The sequence below is a fragment of the Jaculus jaculus genome, chromosome 12 (genome assembly GCF_020740685.1).
Source record: "Jaculus jaculus isolate mJacJac1 chromosome 12, mJacJac1.mat.Y.cur, whole genome shotgun sequence".
NCBI classification, from domain to species: Eukaryota; Metazoa; Chordata; class Mammalia; order Rodentia; family Dipodidae; genus Jaculus; species Jaculus jaculus.
Window position 1 is genome coordinate 61,087,751 of NC_059113.1, and position 20,973 is coordinate 61,108,723.

The following is a 20,973-nucleotide window of genomic DNA, read 5'->3' on the forward strand; positions in this document are numbered from 1 at the left end:
CGCCGGGCCTCCGCGGGGACGGCCGCAAGGGCGGGTCAGAGCTCGGCCGGGGCTCCGAGGCCGCGCTGGGGGTCGCTCGCGTCCCTGAGAGTTTCGGGAGCAGGGGCGCGGGGCTCGCGCCGCCTCCCGGCGGTTTGGTCCAGATGCCTGGGTCCTGCACGTCCCTCCTCTCGGGGCGGAGCTAGATGGTAGGGCCAATGAATGGCCGTCCCCAGGGCCCCGCCCCGCCCCCGTCCCCCGCCTCCGGAGCCGCGGCCTCCTCGGAGTACCCAACCGCCCCTTGCCCAGGCCTGGGGCAGCGCGAGCGCCGAACCTTCGCTGGTGAGTGCGCACCCCACCCCAGGGCCTCCGCCCCATCTCGCCTCCAGGCCGGCCCCTGGCGCCCCGGGTCACCGACCCAGGCCCCGGGGAGTGACTCAGCGCGGGGAGGGTGGCGACTTGCGGGGGTTGGGGATTAGAACTGTGGAGGGCCTTGAATGCCAGAATGAGTGCGGTGGACGGGTGTCTCGGGAGCGTGGGGCCGAGTGAGGGTGGATGGGGGAGGACCAGACGCCAGAGAGCTGGGCAGGGCGGGAGAAGCCACGGCTGCACCTCCTTGTCTGGGCCGGGGCCACGGTGTGCGTGGAGGTGGGGGGGGGGCGGGTCCTGAGCCTCTGATCCAGCTCCCCGCCTCAGGACACCAAGATGCCTGGCGAACAGCAGGCGGAGGAAGAGGAGGAGGAAGAGATGCAGGAGGAGATGGTGCTGCTGGTGAAGGGTGAGGAGGAGGAGGGTGAGGAGAAGTATGAGGTGGTGAAACTCAAGATCCCCGTGGAAAACAAGGAGGTGGACAAAAAGGAGGTACGTGTCACACCCCGAGCCTCCTCCCCAACCTCAAACCTGGTCCAGACAGAAGTCCAGAATCCTGTCCCCATTTTCCCTTGATCTCAGGTTCTGAACCTGAAGGTTGGGCCATGCTTCTGCCCACTGCTCTCACTTCGATCATACAGAGATGTGTCTGGCCTACGTTGAGAGCCAGGCTCCATGCTGGGTGCTAGAGTAAACTCTTCCGGTCAATCCCCATGGAGCCCAGAGTCCATGCACAATCCTGTGTGTTGGTGCAGGCACACTGGGTTGGTGAAGCCCAGAACTGAAAACTTAATTCAGAATCAGGAGTGAGGGACAGTCAGGCCAGCTATAGTAACAATAGCTGCTTGATAGCCATGTGCCATTCGAAGCACCTTTATTTTTATTTTTGTTTTTGCACACCTGTGTGTGTGTGTGTGTGTATGTGTGAGTGAGCACACCAGGGTCACTTGCTCATGCAAACCAATTCCAGACACTTTTTGTGTCTAGCTTTACAGGGGTGCTGGGGAATTGAACCTGAGCCAGCAGGCTTTGCAAGCAGACATTTTAAGAGCCTCTCCCCGGTCTTTTTTTTTGAGGCAGAGTTCCACTCTAGCCCAGGATGACCTAAACTCACTATGTAGCATGGGCTGGCCGTGAACTCACAGCAGTCCTCCTACCTCAACCTCTGAAGTGCAGGGATTAAAGGCGTGAGCACCCCCTGCTAAGCACCTCTTCTGTGATGTAGGTAGTATTTATTCCATTTTATGGTTGTGGAAACTGAGGCATGGGGCATTTTGGTAAGTGGCCCAAGGTCCCAAAGTTGGTAAAGTGACCATACCAGGAAGAAAGAATGGCCTTTTCAGACTTACGGAGGAGCTGTGGAGATCTGTGCACAGGTGCCTCCTTCTGCTGTAGCACTCTTGGGGGTAGGTTGGATTGCTGACCACACTAGCTGTCTGGGTTTTATCCTGAGGGTAGCTGAAAGGTTTAAATACTTCAGAATGGGTTAAAAACTCCCTCCCTCATTTAGGACTTGAACTGTGGCCAGGTATGCTTCTCCTTGCCAGAGCTGCACAAGGCTCTCAGCCTACCCCAGAGGAGCTTGGGCCTAGCTGGGAGGACTTCTGCTCTCCCAGGTCTCAGGGTCCATATCCCAGGGAAAGAAAAATTTTCTGCTCCTTGGTGGACATGGTAGGTGCTAGGCTAGTGGACTGGCTTCCTAGGCCTTGTCCAGTCTAAATGAACTCTAGAGCACTATTTCTCCTGCCTCCTTAGCCCCTTGTGTTAGTTCAGGCTGCTGCTTCTGTGGGTTTTCTGAGCCCTCTTTACTTTTAATTTTTTAATTATTATTTATTTATTTGTAAGCAGAGAGAGAGAGAGGAGATAGACAGAGAATGGGCACTCCAGGGCCTCTAGCCACTGCAAACAAACTCCACATGCATGCGCCCCCTTGTGCATCTGGCTTATGTGGTACTGGGGAATTGAATCTGGGTCGTTTGGTTTTGCAGGCAAATGCCTTAACCGCTAAGCCATCTCTCTAGCCCCTAATTTTTTTTTTTTTTTTTTTTGGAGGCAGGATCTCATTCTAGCTCAGAGCTGACCTGGAACTCATTCTATAGCCCATGCTGGACTTGAACTCACAGCAGTTTTTGTACCTCAGCTTCATTGCTGGGATTAAAGGCATATACTACCATGCCTGGCTTTAAATCTGTTTTTTTTTTTTTCCCCTAGGTAGCATCTTGCTCTAACCCATGCTGACCACCATGCCTAGCCTAGCCTAGCCTAAAATCTTAATCTCACTGACTGAAGTTTGAGATCACCTAAACAGTGTCTCCACTGAACCCTTTGGGTAGTCAAAATCCTCCTTTTCTTTTTTTTTTTTTTTAACTATTTATTTATTTATTTGAGAGTGACAGACACAGAGAGAAAGACAGATAGAGGGAGAGAGAGAATGGGCGCGCCAGGGCTTCCAGCCTCTGCAAACGAACTCCAGACGTGTGCGCCCCTTGTGCATCTGGCTAACATGGGACCTGGGGAACCAAGCCTCGAACTGAGGTCCTTAGGCTTCATAGGCAAGCGCTTAACCGCTAAGCCATCTCTCCAGCCCCAAATCCTCCTTTTCATTTAAAGTAGAAAACACAACCGGACCAACTACATAAGCATCACCAGGTACTTGGTAAAAATGCTGGATCTATGTAGTCTCAGGGTGGCCTCAACCTCATGGTGATCCTCCTACCTCTGCCTCCCGAGTCCTGGGATTAAAGGTGTGTGGAATCCAGCTGGTTATGGTGGTGCACACCTTTAATGCCAGCACTCGGGAGGCAGAGGTAGGAGGATCGTGCAAGTTCAAGGCCACCCTGAGATTCCATAGTGAATTCCAGGTCAGCCTGAGCTACAGTGAGACCCTACCTCGAAAAACCAAAACCAAAACAAAACAAAAAAACCAAAAAACCATAATAGCTTTAGGGTTAACATTGACCCACAGATGTTAAAACCAGGGCAAGACTAGAAAATGTGACCTTGAATTCAGACTACCAGACCACTGTGTGAAGTTCCTTGGTTTAAACTGTAAGGCGTATTTTAACGGTGAATCTCTCAGGAAAAGCCAGAGACTTGGGAGTCCACCCACCTCTGTCACTTCTTGGCAGTGTAAATTCAGATGGGAGTGTAGCCTGTTTATTCGCCATTGGCTTGTAGTCTCTTGAGCCTTGTTCTTGACCCTCAAGAGGGTACACCTGACCAGCCTATAATCCCAGCATTCAGGAGGTGGAGATAGGAAGATTGTTGCAACTTCTAGGCCAGCTTAGGCTACATAATGAATTCTAGACCAACTGGGCTGTATTACAAAACCCTGATTCCAAAACAAAAACAGAAGTAGCAGGACTGATGCACACAGATCTGTAACCCCAGCACTCAAGAGGCAGAGGCAGGAGGATTGTAAGTTCAAAGCCAGGGAGCCACATAGACCATCGAAAAGACACACATACATGACACCATTCACAAAGGGTTGACAGAAAAATTTAATAAAGTAGTGTTCTCAAAGCTTCGACACTGATGCAGTAGTACCTGTCAGGGAATATATTCCAAGACCTCCACCACCAGTAGATGGCTGAAACCTTGGATCGTTTCAAACTGATTCTCCTGCCTTAACTTCCTGGGTGCTGGAATTACAACTGTGTGACGCCTGTGTGGACGATATTTTTTCTTATATGTATAGACTTGAAATAAAATGTAATTCCTAAAGCCGGGTGTGGTGGTGCACACCTTTAATCCCAGCACTGGGGAAGCAGAGGTAGGAGCATTGCAGTGAGTTCTAGGTCACCCAAGACTACATTGTGAATTCCAGGTCAGCCAGGGCTAGAGCAAGACCGTACCTTGAAAAACCAAAAAAACAATAACTTCTAGGCCAGGCATGGTGGTTCAAGTCTAATCCCAGCATTTTCAAGGCTGAAGTATGAAGACAGTAGGAGATCAGTCTGGACTAAAGTGAGAATGTGCCTTAAAAATAAAAGAAACTGGGTATGGTGGCACATGCACATCCCAGCACTCTGAAGGCAGAGGTAGAATTGCTGTGACTGTCCTGAGACTACACAGTGAATTCCAGGTCAGCCAGGGCTAGAGACCCTACCTGCAAAAACCAAAACGAAAAATTCTAAATTAGGTACAGTCATAAATTAATATTAATAAAATAGGATGATAGCAATATATTGTAATAAAAGCTTCTGAATTATTTCTGGAATTTTCCATTTGATATTTTCAGACTGTGGTTGACAACTGGCAAATCAAACTGTGGCTATGGGGGAACTACTTTACATTATTTATTTATTCTTAATATCTTATCTATTTATTTGAAAGAGAAAGAGAGAAAGAGGCAGAGAGAGCATGGGGGCACCAGGGCCTCTACCCACTCACTGCAAATGAACTCCAGGCGCATGCACTGCCTTGTGCAACTGGCTTATATGGGTCCTGGTTTGACCCTTGGGTCCTTTGGCTTTGCAGGCAAATGCCTTAACCAATAAGCCATCTCCTCAGCCCTCTTTTGTACTATTTAAACCAGGGTTCCCTTGGCTGATTGCTAATTTCCCAATTTATCCTGCTTTTTAGTTTGAATTCAAAGCCTCTGTCTCTCTCTCTTTCTTTTTCCCCCATAGTAGCATCTCGCTCTAGCTCTGGCTGACCTGGAATTCACTATGTAGTCTCAGGGTGACCTTGAACTCATGGCGATGCTCCTACCTCTGCCTCTCGAATGCTGGGATTAAAGGCGTGCGCCACCCCACCCACCCACACACTCTTCTTTTATTAAATATTTTATTTTGTATTCATTTTATTTGAGAGAGGGAGAGGGAGAAAGAGGCAGAGACAGAATGTGTGTGTTAGGGCCTCCAGCTGCTGTAAATGAACTCCAGATGCATGTGCCACCTTGTGCATCTGGCTTATGTGGGTCTTGGGGAGTTGAACCTGAATCCTTTGGCTTTGCAGACAAGTGCACTAAGTACCACTAATCCATCTCTCTGGCCCCAAAGCTACTCTTTTACGATCTATCTTTATTTATTTTACTTTAGTGTTTTTTTTTGTTTTTTTTTTTTGAGGCAGGGTTTCACTCTAGGCCAGGCTGACCTGGAGTTCACTATGTAGTCTCAGGGTGGCCTTGGTCTCATGATGATCCTCCTACCTCTGCCTCCTTAATGCTGGGATTAAAGGTGTGCGCCACCATGTCTGTCCTCTGGTTTTGAGACAGGTTCTCATTATATAGTGCAGGCTCCCCTGAACCTTTTATCTCACCCCAGTTTTGTATATGAATTTATCCTGATAAAGAAAATCCCAGGGCTGGAGAGATGGCTTTGTGGTTAAGGCGTTTGCACACAAAGACAAAAGACCCAGGTTCTATTCTCTAGGATCCACGTAAGCTAGGTGCACAAGATGGCGCAAGCATCTGGAGTCATTTGCAGCGGCTGGAGTCCTTGGTGCACCCATGCTTACTCTATCTGCCTCTCTATCTCAAATAAATAAATAAATAGAAAATATACGGGCTGGAGAGTGGCCTAGTGGTTAAGGCACTTGCCTGTGAAGCCTAAGGACTCAGGTTCAACTCCTGAGAACCCATGTAAGCTGTAAGTAAAATGTTAAATAAATAATAGTAAATAATAAATAACACATAATAAAAAAAATAAGTAAATAAAAATAAAATAAAGCTGGGCATGGTGGTACACACCTTTAATCTCAACACTCATGAGGCAGAGGTAGCAGGATCTCTTGAGTTTCAGGTCAGCCTGGGCTCGAGCGAGACCCTACCTCCAAAAAGAAAAAAGGCAGTAAACTTCTGTTTTCTTTTATTTTCTTTGTATTTTTTCCAGGTAGGGTCTCGCTCTAGCCCAAGGCAATAAATTGCTTTAAAAAATTTTTTTTAGTTTTTTTTTTTTTCTTCCTAATTGTTTTTTTAAGGTAAGATCTCACTCTAGCTCACGCTGACCTAGATTTCACTATGTAGTTTCAGTCTCAGGTGGTCTCAAACTCATGGCGATCCTCCTTACCTCTGCCACCACACCCGGCTCCCCTTTAAATTTTTTTTCATTTTGGTTTTTCGAGGTAGGGTTTCACTGTAGCCCAGGCCAACCTGGAATTCACTATGTAGTCTCAGGGTGGCCTTGAACTCACAGCAGTCCTCCTACCTCTGCCTCTCAAGTGCTGGGATTAAAGGCATGTGCCACCAAGCCTGGCTAGAAAGGTTTTTTTGTTGTTGAAATTTATTCATTAGAGGGAGAAAATGGGTGTGCCAGGGCCTCCAGCCACACTGCAAACGAACTCGAGACATGTGTGCCCCTTGTGCAGTAGGGTTATGTGGGTTCTGGAGAATTGAGTCTGGGTTCTTTGGCTTTGTGTGCAAACACCTTAACCGCCAAGCCATCTCTCCAGCCCCAAATAAGATATTTTAAAAAAAATAACAAAAAAGCTGTACATGGTCGCACATGCCTTTAATCCCAGCACTTGAGAGGCAGAGGTAAGAGGATTGCTGAGTTCAAGGCCACCCTGAGACTACATAGTGAATCCCAGGTCAGCCTGGGGCTAGACGGGCAAAACATTCCCTCAAAAACAAAACTAGTCTGGAAAGATAGTTCTGCCATTAAAGGCACTTACTTGCAGAGCCTATGGCCCAGTACTTGCAAAGCCAGATGCACAAATTGGCACATCCGCATAGAGTTCTTTTGTAGTAACTAGAGACTTTGGCATTCCTATTCTCCTTTTCTGCTTGTAAATAAATAATAAACATATTTAAAAGAGTATGGATGCATCATGGCCTTTTGCTGCTGCATATGAACTCCAGTTGCAGGCGTCAACTTTTGCATCTGGCTTTACGTGTTTTCTGTGGAATTAAACCCCGAGCTTCTAGGCTTTGCAAGCCAGTGCCTTTTAACAGCTGTACTATCTCCCCACCCTAAATATCTTTTTTAAAAAATATTTTATTTATTTGACAGAGAAAGAGGGAGAGAGAAAATGGGTACACCAGGGCCTCCCGCCATTGCAAACGAACTCCAGACATACGTTCCCCTTGTGCATCTGGCTAACATGGGTCTTGGAGAATCGAACCTGGGTTCTTTGGCTTTGCAGGCAAACGCCTTAACTGCTAAGCCATACCCCAGCAGCCCCCACCCTAAATATCTTAATGTCATTCTGAGCCTTTTCTTTCCTTACACCCCATAGCTGTATCCGGATGCTGAGTTATCATTGGCTGCGTATTCCCTGTCCCTGTCCTGGGCTTAGACCAGTCTTTTAGATAACTGTAGTAGTCTCTTTACTAGGCTCGTTTCTGCCCGCTCTCCGGGGTATTAAAGAGCCTGGTCATTTCGTACTCAAAATCTCAGACATCCCCTCTTCAGTGGTTCCTCATTTCATTTATTATTAGAAAGCCAAAGTCTTTACTGTCGCCTGGGCCCTAAGCTAGGAGATTTCCACTCCATTTCTCTCCCCTTCATGTTACCCTGTCAAAACAACAAAAAGTCCAGGCGTGGTGGTACACACTTTTAATTCCAGCACTTGGGAGGCAGAGATAGGATCGCCATGAATTCAAGGCCACCCTAAGACTAGAGTGAATTCCAGGTCAGCCTCAGCTAGAGAGAGACCCGACCTTAAAAAAACAAAACAAAACAAAACAAACACTCTTACCAACCCTACTTCACTTCAATTTGCAGCATCCTTGTAATACCAACAATTTTAATCCTTCCTGAACGCAAGATTCATACTTGCTCCTAGTGTTTGGGATCTAGCCCTCAGCCTTTTAGGGCAGTGTGTCACTGAGCTGCATCTACAGCCCTTGGGTTCTGAGACAGGGTCTCACTGTATATAGTGCAGGCTGGCCTGGCGCTCTTTAACCTCCTACCTTGCCTCCTCAGTGCCAGGTACCCGGGAATTTATGATTATTTTGGTTTTTCCAGGTAGAGTCTTGCTGTAGCCGAGGTTGACCTGGAATTTATTGTGTAGTGTCAGGGTGGCCTCGAACTCACGGCAATCCTCCTACCTCAGCTTCCCAAATGCTGGGATTAATAAAGCCATGCGCCACCATGCCCGGCTCAGGAATTTTTTAAAATGCTTTTCTTTTTATTGCCAAGTCCTGAGGGTGGGCAACACTGCATGTGCCCAGTAAGTCTACTGAATTAATGCATATAAGCTACAATGCTAGCCGGCATTTTCTATTACATAGGTATTATCTCAGTTTATGATGCACGAATACTCCGAGGCAAGCACCGTTGGGGGAAGTGAGGCTCCAAGAGTTCGCAGTGTGCGGAGACCCTGGGCTTTCTTGGGGCCCATCGAGGCTGACCTACACCCCTTCTCCCTACAGGTCGCCAGCGAGGTGCCAGCAGCAGCCCCAGCGGCGTCGAGCGATCCGGCTCGCCCGCACGTGTGCCCGGACTGCGGCCGTGCCTTCGCGCGCCGCTCCACGCTAGCCAAGCACGCACGCACGCACACGGGCGAGCGGCCCTACCAGTGCCCCGAGTGCGGCCGGTGCTTCTCGCAGAAGTCGGCGCTGACCAAACACGGCCGCACGCACACGGGCGAGCGGCCCTACCAGTGCCCCGAGTGCGACAAGCGCTTCTCCGCCGCGTCGAACCTGCGGCAGCACCGGCGGCGCCACACCGGCGAGAAGCCGTACGGGTGCACGCAGTGCGGCCGACGCTTCGCGCAGAGCTCCAACTACGCACAGCATCTGCGCGTGCATACGGGCGAGAAGCCTTACGCGTGCCCGGACTGCGGACGAGCCTTCGGCGGAAGTTCGTGCCTGGCGCGCCACCGACGCACGCACACGGGCGAGCGCCCGTACGCATGCGCCGACTGCGGCACGCGCTTCGCGCAGAGCTCGGCGCTGGCCAAGCACCGGCGCGTGCACACAGGCGAGAAGCCGCACCGCTGCGCCGTGTGCGGCCGGCGCTTCGGCCACCGTTCCAACCTGGCGGAGCATGCGCGCACGCACACAGGCGAGCGACCCTACCCGTGCACCGAGTGCGGCCGTCGCTTCCGCCTCAGCTCGCACTTCATCCGCCACCGTCGCGCCCACATCCGGCGCCGTCTCTATATCTGCGCGGGCTGCGGCCGAGACTTCCAGCTACCCGACAGCGCTACAGACTCCACTCCCACTGAGCGCTGCCCCGAGTGCGAGGGCAGCTGAACCGCCGGGCCTTCCACCTGGTTGCATTCACCGGGATGGCTCCTTTCGCCCCTGCATCTAGGTCTAGGAAAGTGTGGGCTGGCAGCCAGGCTGCTCCTGGGACTGGGGTCCCTGGAACGTGCCCACCCCCTCCGCTACATTCCCTTGGCCCGTGTGAGTGAATAAAGTATTATATTCACACCACCCGTGCCTGTGACTAAAGGAATGTTGGGGTGTTCACCAGGCCTTGGTGTGGAGTTGTCGCGGGTCAAAATACCGCCTTAAAGGGTTCCTGGGGTCGGGCTGGGGCAGAACCCACACCTAGGCTCGGTTAAGCTTCACCCTCAACTCTGAAAGGCCTATGGGTAGGGCCTGTTCACCAACAGTACTGTTTCGAGGCTCTCTGGAGGTCACTGGTGCAGGATGGAGGCAGCTCTGTTAAAACAACGTTTGTTAGATGTTAGCTCATCTTCATCCTCCAAACAAGGCTTGCTATGCAGCCCTAGAGCTCTGTGGTCTAAATTGGCCTTGAATTTGAGGCAATCCTGCCTTATCTCCTGAGAACTGGGATTACAGAGGCGTGCCACCATATCCAACTCCAATGTTTTGTCTTCCATGGCACAGGAAGGACTGGCAAACAGGCAGTCACAACCCAGTGTTGTTTAGAGAGGCTCCTGTCAGATTTGTGTTTAAGAATCTAGGTCTATAGCCTATGTTAATCTCAAATTCACTTCTTTTCTCTGCCTCTCTCGTGCTGGGATTACAAGTGTGAACCACCACGTGAAGCAGGAGTAATGGTTTTGTGTTTTTCTCACTCTAGCCGAGGCTGACCTGTAACTAGTCCCAAGCTGGCTCAAGAATTTACAGGAATCCTCCTATCCAGTGCAAGTGCTGGGATCAAAAGCTTGAAACCCAACTACAATTACTTTTTCTCCCCCAACGAAGTAGGATCTTCCTCTAGCCCGGGCTCACCTGGGTCTCAGTGAAACTCGTACCTTTGCCTCCCAAGGCTGGAAGCAAAGGATAACTTTTTTTTTTTTTAATATTTATTTACTTTTTACAACAATGCAGACAGAATGGGTGTCCCAGCCACTGCAAACGAACTCCGAATGCACCATCTTGTGCATCTGGTACTGGGGAACTGAACCTGAATCCTTTGGCTTTGCAGGCAAGCACCTTAACTGCTAAGCCATTTCTCCAGTCCAGAACTGTTTTAGATGTATCCTGAAGGTGAAAAGGGTGAGCACAGAATAGGAGACAGATGGGGGTGAGGTTGTGATTACATAAGGGATAAAGGAGAGAATAACAAGGTTCCATGGGTTTGGGAACATAAAACAAGCAGTTCTCATCTATTGGATCCTGTGAAACAAAGGGATCACTGCAGGAGAGGAACAGGAAACTAAGGGCTGTCTCATTTCACTGATGTGGAAGCAGGCTGAGGGAGAAGAGCTAATCAGTGATCACTGGTTTCTGTATTACCCAACTGAGGAAGGCAGGCCTGGGTGACTCACAAGTTCTCAGTTACATAAACTGTTCCATACTCAACACTGTCTAGCTGGAAAACAAAAAGTTGCTCAGGTGAATAATAATCTTCACTTGGACTAAAGAGAGGAATCCCTGTTCTGCTCTCCATTACAGACTTGTGGTCCCCGATTTACTTCTAGTTCTCTGTCTTACACCTTTTCAGGGTAAGGTCTCACTCTAGCATAGGCAGGCTTGGATCTCACTCTGTAGTTCCAGCCTGTCCTCGACCTCAGTGATGCTTATACCTCTGCCTCCCAGAGTACTGGGATTAAAGGTGTGTGTGTCACGTCAGGCCCCGTACACTTATTTTTGGGGGGAGAGAGGCAACAGAATTGAAGCACCAAGGCCTCAGCCACTGAAGTCAAACTCCAGACGCTTCCACCACCTAGTGGGCATGTATGACCTTACCTCACCTTTGCGCACCTGGCTTACATGGGATCTGGAGAGTTGACCATGGGTCCTTAGGCTTCGCAGGCAAGTGCCTTAACTGCTAAGCCATCTCTCTAGCCCCCCACCTTTCAAAAAAAATATTTGAGTGGCAGATAAATAATGAACACACCAGGGACTCCAGCCACTGCGAATAAACTCCACATCCATGTGCCACCTTGTGCATCTGGCTTATGTGGGTGCTGGGAACTGAACCTGGGCACTTTCCCTAACCACTAAGCTCTCTTCCTAATGAAACCCTTACAACTCCTATCAGGTCAATACTATTACTTTCATTTTACAGAAGAGGATGGAAATAATGCAGGTATGTCTATAATCACATCCAGGTCTTGAGCTCTTTAACAACAAAAAATTGGGGGGGAGGGCTGGAGAGATGGCTTAGTGGTTAAGGCACTTGCTTACAAAGAAAGCCAAAGAACCCAGGTTCAATTACTCAGGACCCACATAAGCCAGATACACAAGGTGGTGCATGCATCTGGAGTTTATTTGAGGTGGCTAGAGGTCTTGGAGTGCCCATTCTCTGTATGCCACTTTCTCTCAAATAAGTAAAAATTTAAAAATACTGCTGGCGTGGTGGCACACACCTTTTCCAGCACTCGGGAGGCAGAGGTAGGAGGATCATCATGAGTTTGAGACCAACCTGAGCCTATATAGTGAATTCCAGGTCAGCCTGGACTAGTGAGACCCTACCTCAAAAAACCAAATAAATAAATAAAATTTTAAATAGTTAAAATTTTGGGGGCTGGAGAGCTGGCTTAGTCGTTAAGTCCCTTGCCTGCGAAAGCTAAGGGCCCAGGTTTGGTTCCCCAGTATCCATGTAAGCCAGATGCACAAGGTGGCATATGCACCTGGAGCTCGTTTGCAATGACGGAAGGCCCTGCTGCCCCCATTCTGTCTCAATTTTTTCAATTTTGAGAACTTTACTGGATGAACATATTTCATATTGATCAATCTTGGACTCTTAAGACAGCCTGGCTAGAGAATCCAGACTAAACCTACTGCACGCAGCCCCTAATCTCCTTTACAGGCTCAGAGGGTTAGTGATTTGCATAGATGCAACTGAGAAATTGCCCAGAAACTCAAACCCTCTGCCCTGCAGGTAGCAGCACAACAGGGGAACAAGGGACTGGACAGAGTACCCCTGGCTTCCCTCTGCAGGACCTGCTGACAGTCTTCTTAGCTACTTGAGAAATATCTAGGGCTGGAGAGATGGCTTAGCAGTTAAGACACTTGCCTGCGAAGCTTAAGGACCCAAGTTCAGTTCTCTAGGATCCACGTAAGCCAGATGCACAAGGTGGCACATGCATCTGGAATTTATTTGCTGTGGCTACAGGCCCTGCTGCACCCATTCTCTCTGCCCCTTTCTCCAATGAATAAAATATTTAAAAAAAAAATCTAGAAATTTGCCCAAGTTCATTTTACTGGGAGAAAAAGCACAAGGAGACTTGTTTTAGGAGGCTCCTGGGCCCCAGAACCGTGGTTTATTAGGACAGTACCAGAACAAGTCCTATCTCTGCTGTTTAGAAGTCATGCTGAATTGCAGGTCAGTTTGGTGCTCAAGAGGCAGGATCTTCAGGTTCCACTGCCTGGTCTTCAGAGATGACCCCATGGGGCAAGTCTGTGTACTTGCGGGAAGATCCACGGGACAGATGGACTGGGTAACGTCTTCGGTTGGTCTCCATTTTGGAGAGCACTGCTTGAGGTAGATCCACATGGCAACGGGCTGCTAATGCTACCAGGTAGATGAGGACGTCACTCAGCTCCTCTTGAAGAGCTGCCCGTTCCCTTGGGAGCCAGGTTTGGGGACCAGGTTCTGTATCAGACTTCCACTGACTAGGGACAAAACAGGACACATAGACAGCTACTACCTAGGACAAGTCAGGCCTGGCCTCCACAGCCCTTTCAGTCAACAGATCTGGCCCTAGGGAGGAGTCATGTGAGGAAGAGACTCCCAACAGGTAATAGCCAGACCTCTATGTATCTACCTCAGCCAAGGAATGCCAAAGGGAATATATCACATGTTAAGACAATGATTTTTTGTTGTTTCTTTTCTTTCTCTTTTTTTTTAAAGGTCCAGGGTCCCACTCTAGCCCAGGCTGACCTGGAATTCACACTGTGGTCTCAAATTCACAGTGATCCTTCTACGGTTGCCTCCCCTAGTGCTGGGATTAAAAGCATGCTCCACCAGCCTAGATGTCCTTCAACTGATGAGTGGATAATGAAGATGTGGCACATTTATACAATGGAGTTCTACTCGATGGTAAAGAAAAATTAAGTTATAAAATTTGCAGGGAAATGGATGGATCTGGAAAGGATTATACTAAGTGAGGTAGTTCAGGCCCAGAGAACCAAATGTCGCCTGTTCTCTCTCTCATATGTGGATCCTAGCTACAAATGGCTGGACTTCTGTGAGTAGGAAGAAAACTCAGTAGCATAGTTCAGTAAGCTAGAAAGGAGATATAAAGGGAATAGAAAGGGAGGGAGGGGGAAGCTCATAGAATGGTATTGTGTACATGTAAGTAGAAAAACAGATTAATGGGGGGTGAAAAGGCCCAAGTGAGGTCAGGAGAAGAGATTGAATAAGGAAAGGTGGAGGGAAGGCTAATCAAAATCTAAGAATATAAATTAAGTCATATAAAAATCTCCTTTTTTGGACAATGGAACACAAAGGAGCTGTAGATTGTTAATAGAAAATTTTAAGTGCCAAGGATGGGGTACCTTCCAGTGAGCTGTCAGGGAGGTCCCTGATGGCCCCAAACATTACAGGCCATTGCCAAGGCCCTTTGTTTCCCACCAGGACTAGATGGTAAGACCCTATTGCTGAAGACTCCACATACTTTGGCTTCAAAGTCACTGAGAAACCCTGCTGGAGCTGAGCTGAAAACCTCCTCCATGTAGAACAGCTGACAGAAAGCTGGAAGAAGCCATTCTGCATGCAGTTCAATGGGAGAGAAATCACCAGTGAAAATACTCAACAGTGCACAATGCAAGCCTTATATTTGGCCAGCTAGGCCAAATGAACCAACTGGTACAATAGTGGCATGTCTGTCATGGTGGAAACCCAACTGCCCTCTAATTGCACTGGAGGCCCACTCCATGGGAGGGAATACATCCCTGACACTGAAAACTTAAAACAAGGGGTAGTCATGAGCCCTAGGGGTGTAACGTCTGCTGCTGTCTTGCTAAATGTATACACTATGCTCATCAAACTGCCCAGTAAGCACTTCTCTTAATATTTGTACCTATACATTAATGCTACTCTCACTTTTGGTAGAGAATCTTCTTTTCTCAGATGGCATTGACCTTGGCATGACTCAGAAGGCACCATGGTGCTGAGAAGAAGTGACAGAGGAGTGTTCAGCACTGAAATATCTCTATCACACCTTCCATGGCTCATGATCCATTGTGGAAGAGGTGGTAGAAAGAACATAAGAGCCAAAGGAAGGGTAGGACTCCTTACAACATGTTCGTCCAGACAGAAAATGGCCCGGATATCCATGACCTCACAGTACCTACACGAGACCATCATAATAGGTAGAAAAGATCATGACATCAACGTAAAAGACTGATTGACAGGGGGAGGGGATATGATGGAGAGTGGAATTTCAAAGGGGAAGGTGTTTACAAATATGTTTACAAATATTGTTTACAAATATGGAAGGTGTCAATAAAAAAAAAAAAAAAGGGCTGGGGGAATGGCTTAGTGGTTAAGGCACTTGCCTGCAAAGGTTAAGGACCCAAGTTTGATTCCCCAGGACCCACATAAGCCAGATGCACAAGATGGCGCATGCATCTGGAGTTCGTCTGCAGTGGATGGAGGTCCTGGCACGCCCATTCTCCCCCCCCCCTTGTGTCTTTCTCTCTGTGCCAAACAAATAAAGAAAAAGAAGAAGAGAGAGCAGAACCTGCTTTAAAGAAAGAAAAGCATGCTCCACCATGCCCAACCCTAAGACAATGTTTTGAGGAACAATTCTGCTTTTCTCTAGCCTTACCATTGCCACTCCAGACCAAACTTTAGACCTGGATGGGTGTTATTAGTCAAATTCATCTCTTGCTAACTCATTCTTCTGTTCATCCGATTATTCTCCCCACCTCAAGTCAATGTGACCTCTAATTTGCCAACAAGACAATCAATCATAGGACCTTGGTACTTACTGTTGTTTGTCTTGAATGTTTTTCCTACTCCTAGATTTTTTTTTTTTTTTGAGGTAAGAGTCTCACTCTAGCTCAGGCTAACCTGGAATTCATTATGTAGTCTCAGGCTGGCCTTGAACTCATGGCAATCCTACCTCTGCCTCCCGAATGCTGGGATTAAAGGCATGCAACACCACACCCGGCTTACTACTAGATTCTTGCGATGGCTGGTCATTTTCTGATAGCCAGGTTTCAATTCACAACTCTTCAAAAAGCTACTGTCCAGGCTGACCTCAAACCTGCTATGTATCCAGGCATGGTGGCACACACCTTTAATCCCAGCCCTAGGAGAGGCTGAGGTAGGAGGATCACTGTGAGTTTGAGGCCAGCTTGAGGCTATATAGTGAATTCTAAGTCAGCCTGGGATAGAGCAACACCCTACCTCAACCCCCCACACCCTCCAAACAAAACCTGCTATGGGGCTGGAAAGAAGACTCAGTTGTTAAGGCACTTGACTGCAAAGCCTAAGGACCTAGGTTTGATTCCCCAATACCCACGTAAAGCCAGATGCATAGTGGCCCCATGCATCTGGAGTTCATTTACAGTGACTAGAAGCCCCGGCATGCCTATTTTTTTTTTTTTTTTCTCTCTCTCTCTCCTCTTTGCTTGCAAATAAATAAATAAACCAAAACCCTGCTATGTAGCCAAGAATGACCCTGAACTTATCCTTCTGCCTCTGCCTCCCAAGTGCTGGGATTGCCAGTGTATGCCACTATACCTGGTTTATTTTCCTCTTAAAACAGTCTCAGATTAAAAACAAAAATAGTTTACATATTATGTCACCTACCACTGTAATGGAGCTGGTTTTTTTTTTTTTTTAAATCAGAAACTCTCAATAGCCTGGAACTCACCTACTCAATTTAGACTGATTGTTCACAGAGCCCGAGATTGCCTTTCTCCACCTCCCCTATCCAGTGTTGGAATTACATCATGTAGGAACCACAGCCCAGCTTTTTAAAATACGGGATCTAGGGCTGAACTCAAGTCCTTGTGTTTGCGAGGCAAGCTCTTCACCCAGTATCTCCCCAGACCCACCATCCTTTTAGCAAAAGTAGTACTCCCATTCTTGCCTCACTACCTTTGCCAACCCCCTCTGGCAGGCCACAGACAGATCTTTTGGGGCCCACCCTTGGAGGTAAAGGGCTGGTGCACCTCTCCTTACAGTTGGGCTACTCTAGTTTCTCAAGAGATCAGGTGCGCCTACAGGTTTGGTACTCAGTCATCAGTGTGGCCAGGAAGGGGAAATGGAATCCACCATGGTCTGAGGGTCCAATAAATCTCCCCTCCCCCAACACAAGGCCTATTCCAGAAAGCCTTCCATTTACTCACAAGAGTTCTGCCAGTTCTCCCACTTCCCCCACCAAGGCCAGGAGCAGGTTTCGAGGCTTATGGAACTGGTCCCAATCTCTCTCAGCAGCAAACTGTGCATGGAGACGTCGACTGGAATAGAATAAAGAGGTGGAGGCCCAAATCTCAGGGTTAGGACATGGGGGAGAAGATACAAGGCCAAGACAGGTACTCCAGTCATACATGTAAATGGGGACATGGACCAGGGAACTCTACAGACAGCAAGTTGCTACCTCTTTACAAGACTTGGTCTAGGTGGCTGGAGAGATTGCTCAGTGTGGTTAAGGCGCTTGACTGAAAAGTCTAAGGAACCAGGTTCAATTTCCCAGTACCCACGCAAGCCAAATGCACAAAGTGGTGCATGCATCTGGAGTTCGTTCTAGAGGTCCTCGGCGTGCCCATTCTCCCTCTCTCTGTGCTTGCAAATAATTTTTTTTTAAAGACCCTGTCTCATTTGCAAATGGGTGAGCGCCCCTGAAACCTAATTATTCTTTCATTGTTTATTTATTTGAAAGAGAGTCAGATAGAGAATGGGCATGCCAGGGCCTCCACTCCGGGTGCTGCAAATAAACTCCAGACGCATGTGCCACCTTGTGCAGTTGGCTTACATGGGTCTTGGGGAATCGAACCTGGGTCCTTTGGTCTTACAGGCAAACGCTTTAACCGCTAAGCCATCTCTCCAGCTCTCTATTCTTTTTTTTCCGAGGTAGGGTCTCACTCTAGCCCAGGCTGACCTGGAATTCACTATGGAGTCTCAGAGTGGCCTTGAACTCATGGCAACCCTCCTACCTCTGCCTCCCGAGTGCTGGGATTAAAGGCGTGCGTCACCACGCCCGGCTAGCTCTCTATTCTTAATCATTCCATCTGCTGCTAATTCTGCCACTGGAGATGTCCCTATCTCTGCATATCTAAGTCTGCTTATATTATAGATCGCAGCTCCAAGACAACTGCCCTAAGGAGCCTGCCTAGACGTTCTGCTGCAAGAAATACTGTCTCCTACATCTCCGCTCTTCTGCCACCTCTGCTGTGTCACCCACAATCTCTTGGGGTGCAAGGGCAGAACCAGACTTCCGGTATCTCCCCGAGGAGTAGCTTTAGCTGTAAAATGTGCAGGTGAGGTTTACAAGGTTCGCAGGGGTCGGGCAGCAGGGCTGGGCTGCGGCGGGTCTTCTTCCGGACCACGTGGAGGAGTCCACCCTACTATGACAAAGGGCCACTCCCCACCCTAGGCTGAACGCCTGTGCTTACATGTCCTCGAGCGTGGGCTCCGGGCTGAACCTGAACAAGCCGCCGGCGGCGGAGCTGGCGACGCCTTCCTCGCCCTCCTTGGAGGGCCCATCTGCACCCGCGGCAGACATACCGCCCACTTCCCCGCGGCCGCAGCCACCAAACTTCGCGCCAGGCTGGGCGGTGCCGCGGGGAAAGGATGACCCAATCATTGATGGGGATTTTGCTAGTCCCGCCCCTCGCAGGAACTTGACCAATCTGAGGAAGCGCCCTGGAGTGCGTCAGTCTAGACTCGACCCAAAGGGACCAGTGTGGCCCTGGAAGCGGTGTGGGCTCGGGGCAGAGATCGCCGGGACTTGGCTTGCCTAGTGGAAGCTCGCGGTGGCACCAAAGCAAATGGCCTGCGGGAGGAGAGGGCCCTCCAGTGGAAAAATCGTTCAAAAGAGGGCCCTGCTAGAGAAGCCTACAGAGCAGCCTTCGCACTGTTTAAATGTTGCTGAAGGACAGTAATGAAGATGGTCAGATCCCACTAGGACCCAGGCCCTAGTGTTGTGATTTCTTCGTACGTGCGCGTGCGTGTTTGCAGATGCTTGTGCACGGGGGTGCGTAGGCCCTGAGGGAGCTGTGGTTTCCTCTGTTGCTCACACTTGTGTTTCCTTAAGTCTCTCTCTGAACCTGGACCTTCAACTCACATTTATTGTCACTTGTTTCCTTGTTGATAGCCAAGTGTCTCCTGCAATTTGTGTTGAGTGTTTTACAGTTTTCACTGTAGAGAGATCCTTCACTTCCTTGGTTAGGTGTATTCCAAGTACTTTATTTATTCAATTTTTGAGGCAATTGTGAATGGGAAAGATTTCCCTGATTTCATCCTCAACAGGTTTGTTCTTAGCACATAGGAAGGGTACTGATTTCTGTGTGTTTATTTATATATTTTTTTAATTTTTTAAAAAATTAATTTATTTGAGAGAGAGAAAGAATGTGCATGCCAGGGCCTCCAGCCACTGCAAATGAACTCCAAAGTCCCCCTTGTGCATCCTGGAGAATCAAACCGCGACCCTTTGGCTTTGCTGGCAAATGCCTTAACTGCTAAGCCATCTCTCCAGTACCCCCCCCCCTTTTTTTTTTCCAGGTACGGTCTTGCTCCAGCCCAGGCTGACCTGGAATTCACTGTGGAGTCTCAAAGTGGCCTCGAACTCACGGCAATCCTCCTACCTCCGCCTCCCTAGTGCTGGGACTAATGGCATGCACCACCACGCCCGGCTTTTTTTTTTTTTTTTTTTTTTTTTTGAGGTAGGGTTTCATTCTAGCCCAGGCTGTCCTGGAATTCAGTATGTAGTCTCAGGGTGGTCTCCAACTCATGGCAGTCCTACCTCTGCCTCCCAAGTGCTGAGATTAAAGGTGTGTGCCACCACGCCCACCTTAGTCTTCCTTTTTAAAATCAGGGTCTCAGTGTGTTGTGTTGTCTTGTTCACACTTTGTACTGGCTTTTTATAAACCTATTCTCCCATGAAATTGGGTCTTCTCACATCAAAGGTGTTTCTTCAGTACAAGCCGATAACTATTTCACAGAACAAATGGCTTGAGTTGGGCAAACATGTGCATGTATGCATACATACACCCAGCTGCTGTTCACAAGGATGTGGCCACCTTACCAACAGGTCCACTACGGCACTTTGGGAACCTCTGGAGTGGAAGAGGTGGCGCTTGCTGGATAAGAGGCGTGTGACAGAGACAACAAGTTGTGCTGGGACACTGAGAGGTGATTGGGCACTGAATCACCAGTGCCTTGAGAAGGTCACCCTATTCTCTTAGCCTCAGTTTCTCTATACATGTGATGGGGAGCTGGCCTAGGTGGCCTCCAGGAATGCTTTATGTATGTTCTAGGTGGTTTGGGACAATATGTATTTTATTTGTAGCCATATCCCTTGAACTCACCATATTGGTATTGACCTTGATGGTTTGGAAGTAAGAGATGGAATAAAAGGTGGTGGTATAATTTAGGATATTTTTAAATATTCTTGTTTATTTATTAATTTGAATTTTCCCGATGGCTAAGGATGTAAAACATTTTTTTAAAATTTTTATTTATTTATTAGAGAGAGTGAGAATGGGTACGCCAGGGCCTCCAGCCACTTCAAACGTACTCCAGACATATGCGCCACTATGTGCATCTGGCATATGTGGGACCTGGAGAATCAAACTGGGGTCCATAGGCTTCGCAGACATGTTCCTTAGCCACTAAGCCATCTCTCCAGCCCTAGAATTTTTTTTTTTTTTCTTTCAAGGTAGGGTCTCACTCGCACTCAGGCTGACCTGAGATTCACTATGTAGTCTCAGGCTGCCCTCAATCTCCCCTTGTACATCTGGCTAGCGTGGGTCCTGGGGAATCGAGCCTCAAACCAGGGTCCTTAGATTTCACAGGCAAGTGCTTAACCACTAAGCCATCTCTCCAGCCCCAAGTCTGGCCTCTTGGCCTTGACTTCACAGTCTGTAAATTAGGCACAGCCCAGCTGGCCATAATGGGACACACCTATAATCCCTGCCCTCAGGAGTCTGAGACAGGAGGAATCATGACTTTGAAATTAGTCTGGGCTATTAGACTAATTTCTCTTGGAGATCCTTCTACCTCTGCCTCCTAAGTGCTGGTATTAAAGGCTTGCACCACCATGCCCGTCTTAGAATATTTTTTAAAATGTTTATATGCCATCTATATTTCTTCTTGAGAAGTCTCTATTTAGTTCCATAGCCTTTAAAAAAAAAATTTT

General features: G+C 48.4%; 2 protein-coding genes across 2 annotated transcripts; one reads left to right on the forward strand and one right to left on the reverse strand.

Annotated features, from left to right (window-relative positions):
* The first annotated feature begins 173 nt into the window (after positions 1 to 173).
* Znf771 (zinc finger protein 771) lies at positions 174 to 9,673 on the forward strand. The gene is made up of 3 exons (XM_045131417.1): positions 174 to 321; positions 676 to 840; positions 8,666 to 9,673. Exons 1-3 carry the CDS (start codon positions 202 to 204, stop codon positions 9,488 to 9,490), a joined length of 1,110 nt encoding a protein of 369 aa, XP_044987352.1. The 5' UTR covers positions 174 to 201; the 3' UTR covers positions 9,491 to 9,673.
* Positions 9,674 to 12,885: 3,212 nt separating this feature from the next.
* On the reverse strand, positions 12,886 to 18,385 carry Dctpp1 (dCTP pyrophosphatase 1). Its single transcript, XM_004671017.2, has 3 exons — positions 18,230 to 18,385; positions 16,964 to 17,074; positions 12,886 to 13,273 (listed from the first exon to the last, which is right to left on the reverse strand). The coding sequence occupies exons 1-3, from the start codon at positions 18,337 to 18,339 to the stop codon at positions 12,997 to 12,999; spliced, it is 498 nt and encodes a 165-aa protein (XP_004671074.1). The 5' UTR covers positions 18,340 to 18,385; the 3' UTR covers positions 12,886 to 12,996.
* Positions 18,386 to 20,973: the final 2,588 nt, after the last annotated feature.

What these genes read in the sequence shown, in the direction of transcription:
- Znf771 (XM_045131417.1), top strand. Translation starts at nt 202, where the DNA reads ATGGCCGTCCCCAGGGCCCCGCCCCGCCCCCGTCCCCCGCCTCCGGAG. An exon ending in CGAGCGCCGAACCTTCGCTG is followed by an intron (nt 322 to 675) that starts GTGAGTGCGCAC and finishes TCCCCGCCTCAG; the next exon opens with GACACCAAGATGCCTGGCGA. An exon ending in AGGAGGTGGACAAAAAGGAG is followed by an intron (nt 841 to 8,665) that starts GTACGTGTCACA and finishes TTCTCCCTACAG; the next exon opens with GTCGCCAGCGAGGTGCCAGC.
- Dctpp1 (XM_004671017.2), bottom strand. Translation starts at nt 18,339, where the DNA reads ATGTCTGCCGCGGGTGCAGATGGGCCCTCCAAGGAGGGCGAGGAAGGC. An exon ending in GAGCCCACGCTCGAGGACAT is followed by an intron (nt 17,075 to 18,229) that starts GTAAGCACAGGC and finishes ATTCTATTCCAG; the next exon opens with TCGACGTCTCCATGCACAGT. An exon ending in GGAGAACTGGCAGAACTCTT is followed by an intron (nt 13,274 to 16,963) that starts GTGAGTAAATGG and finishes TTTTGTCCCTAG; the next exon opens with TCAGTGGAAGTCTGATACAG.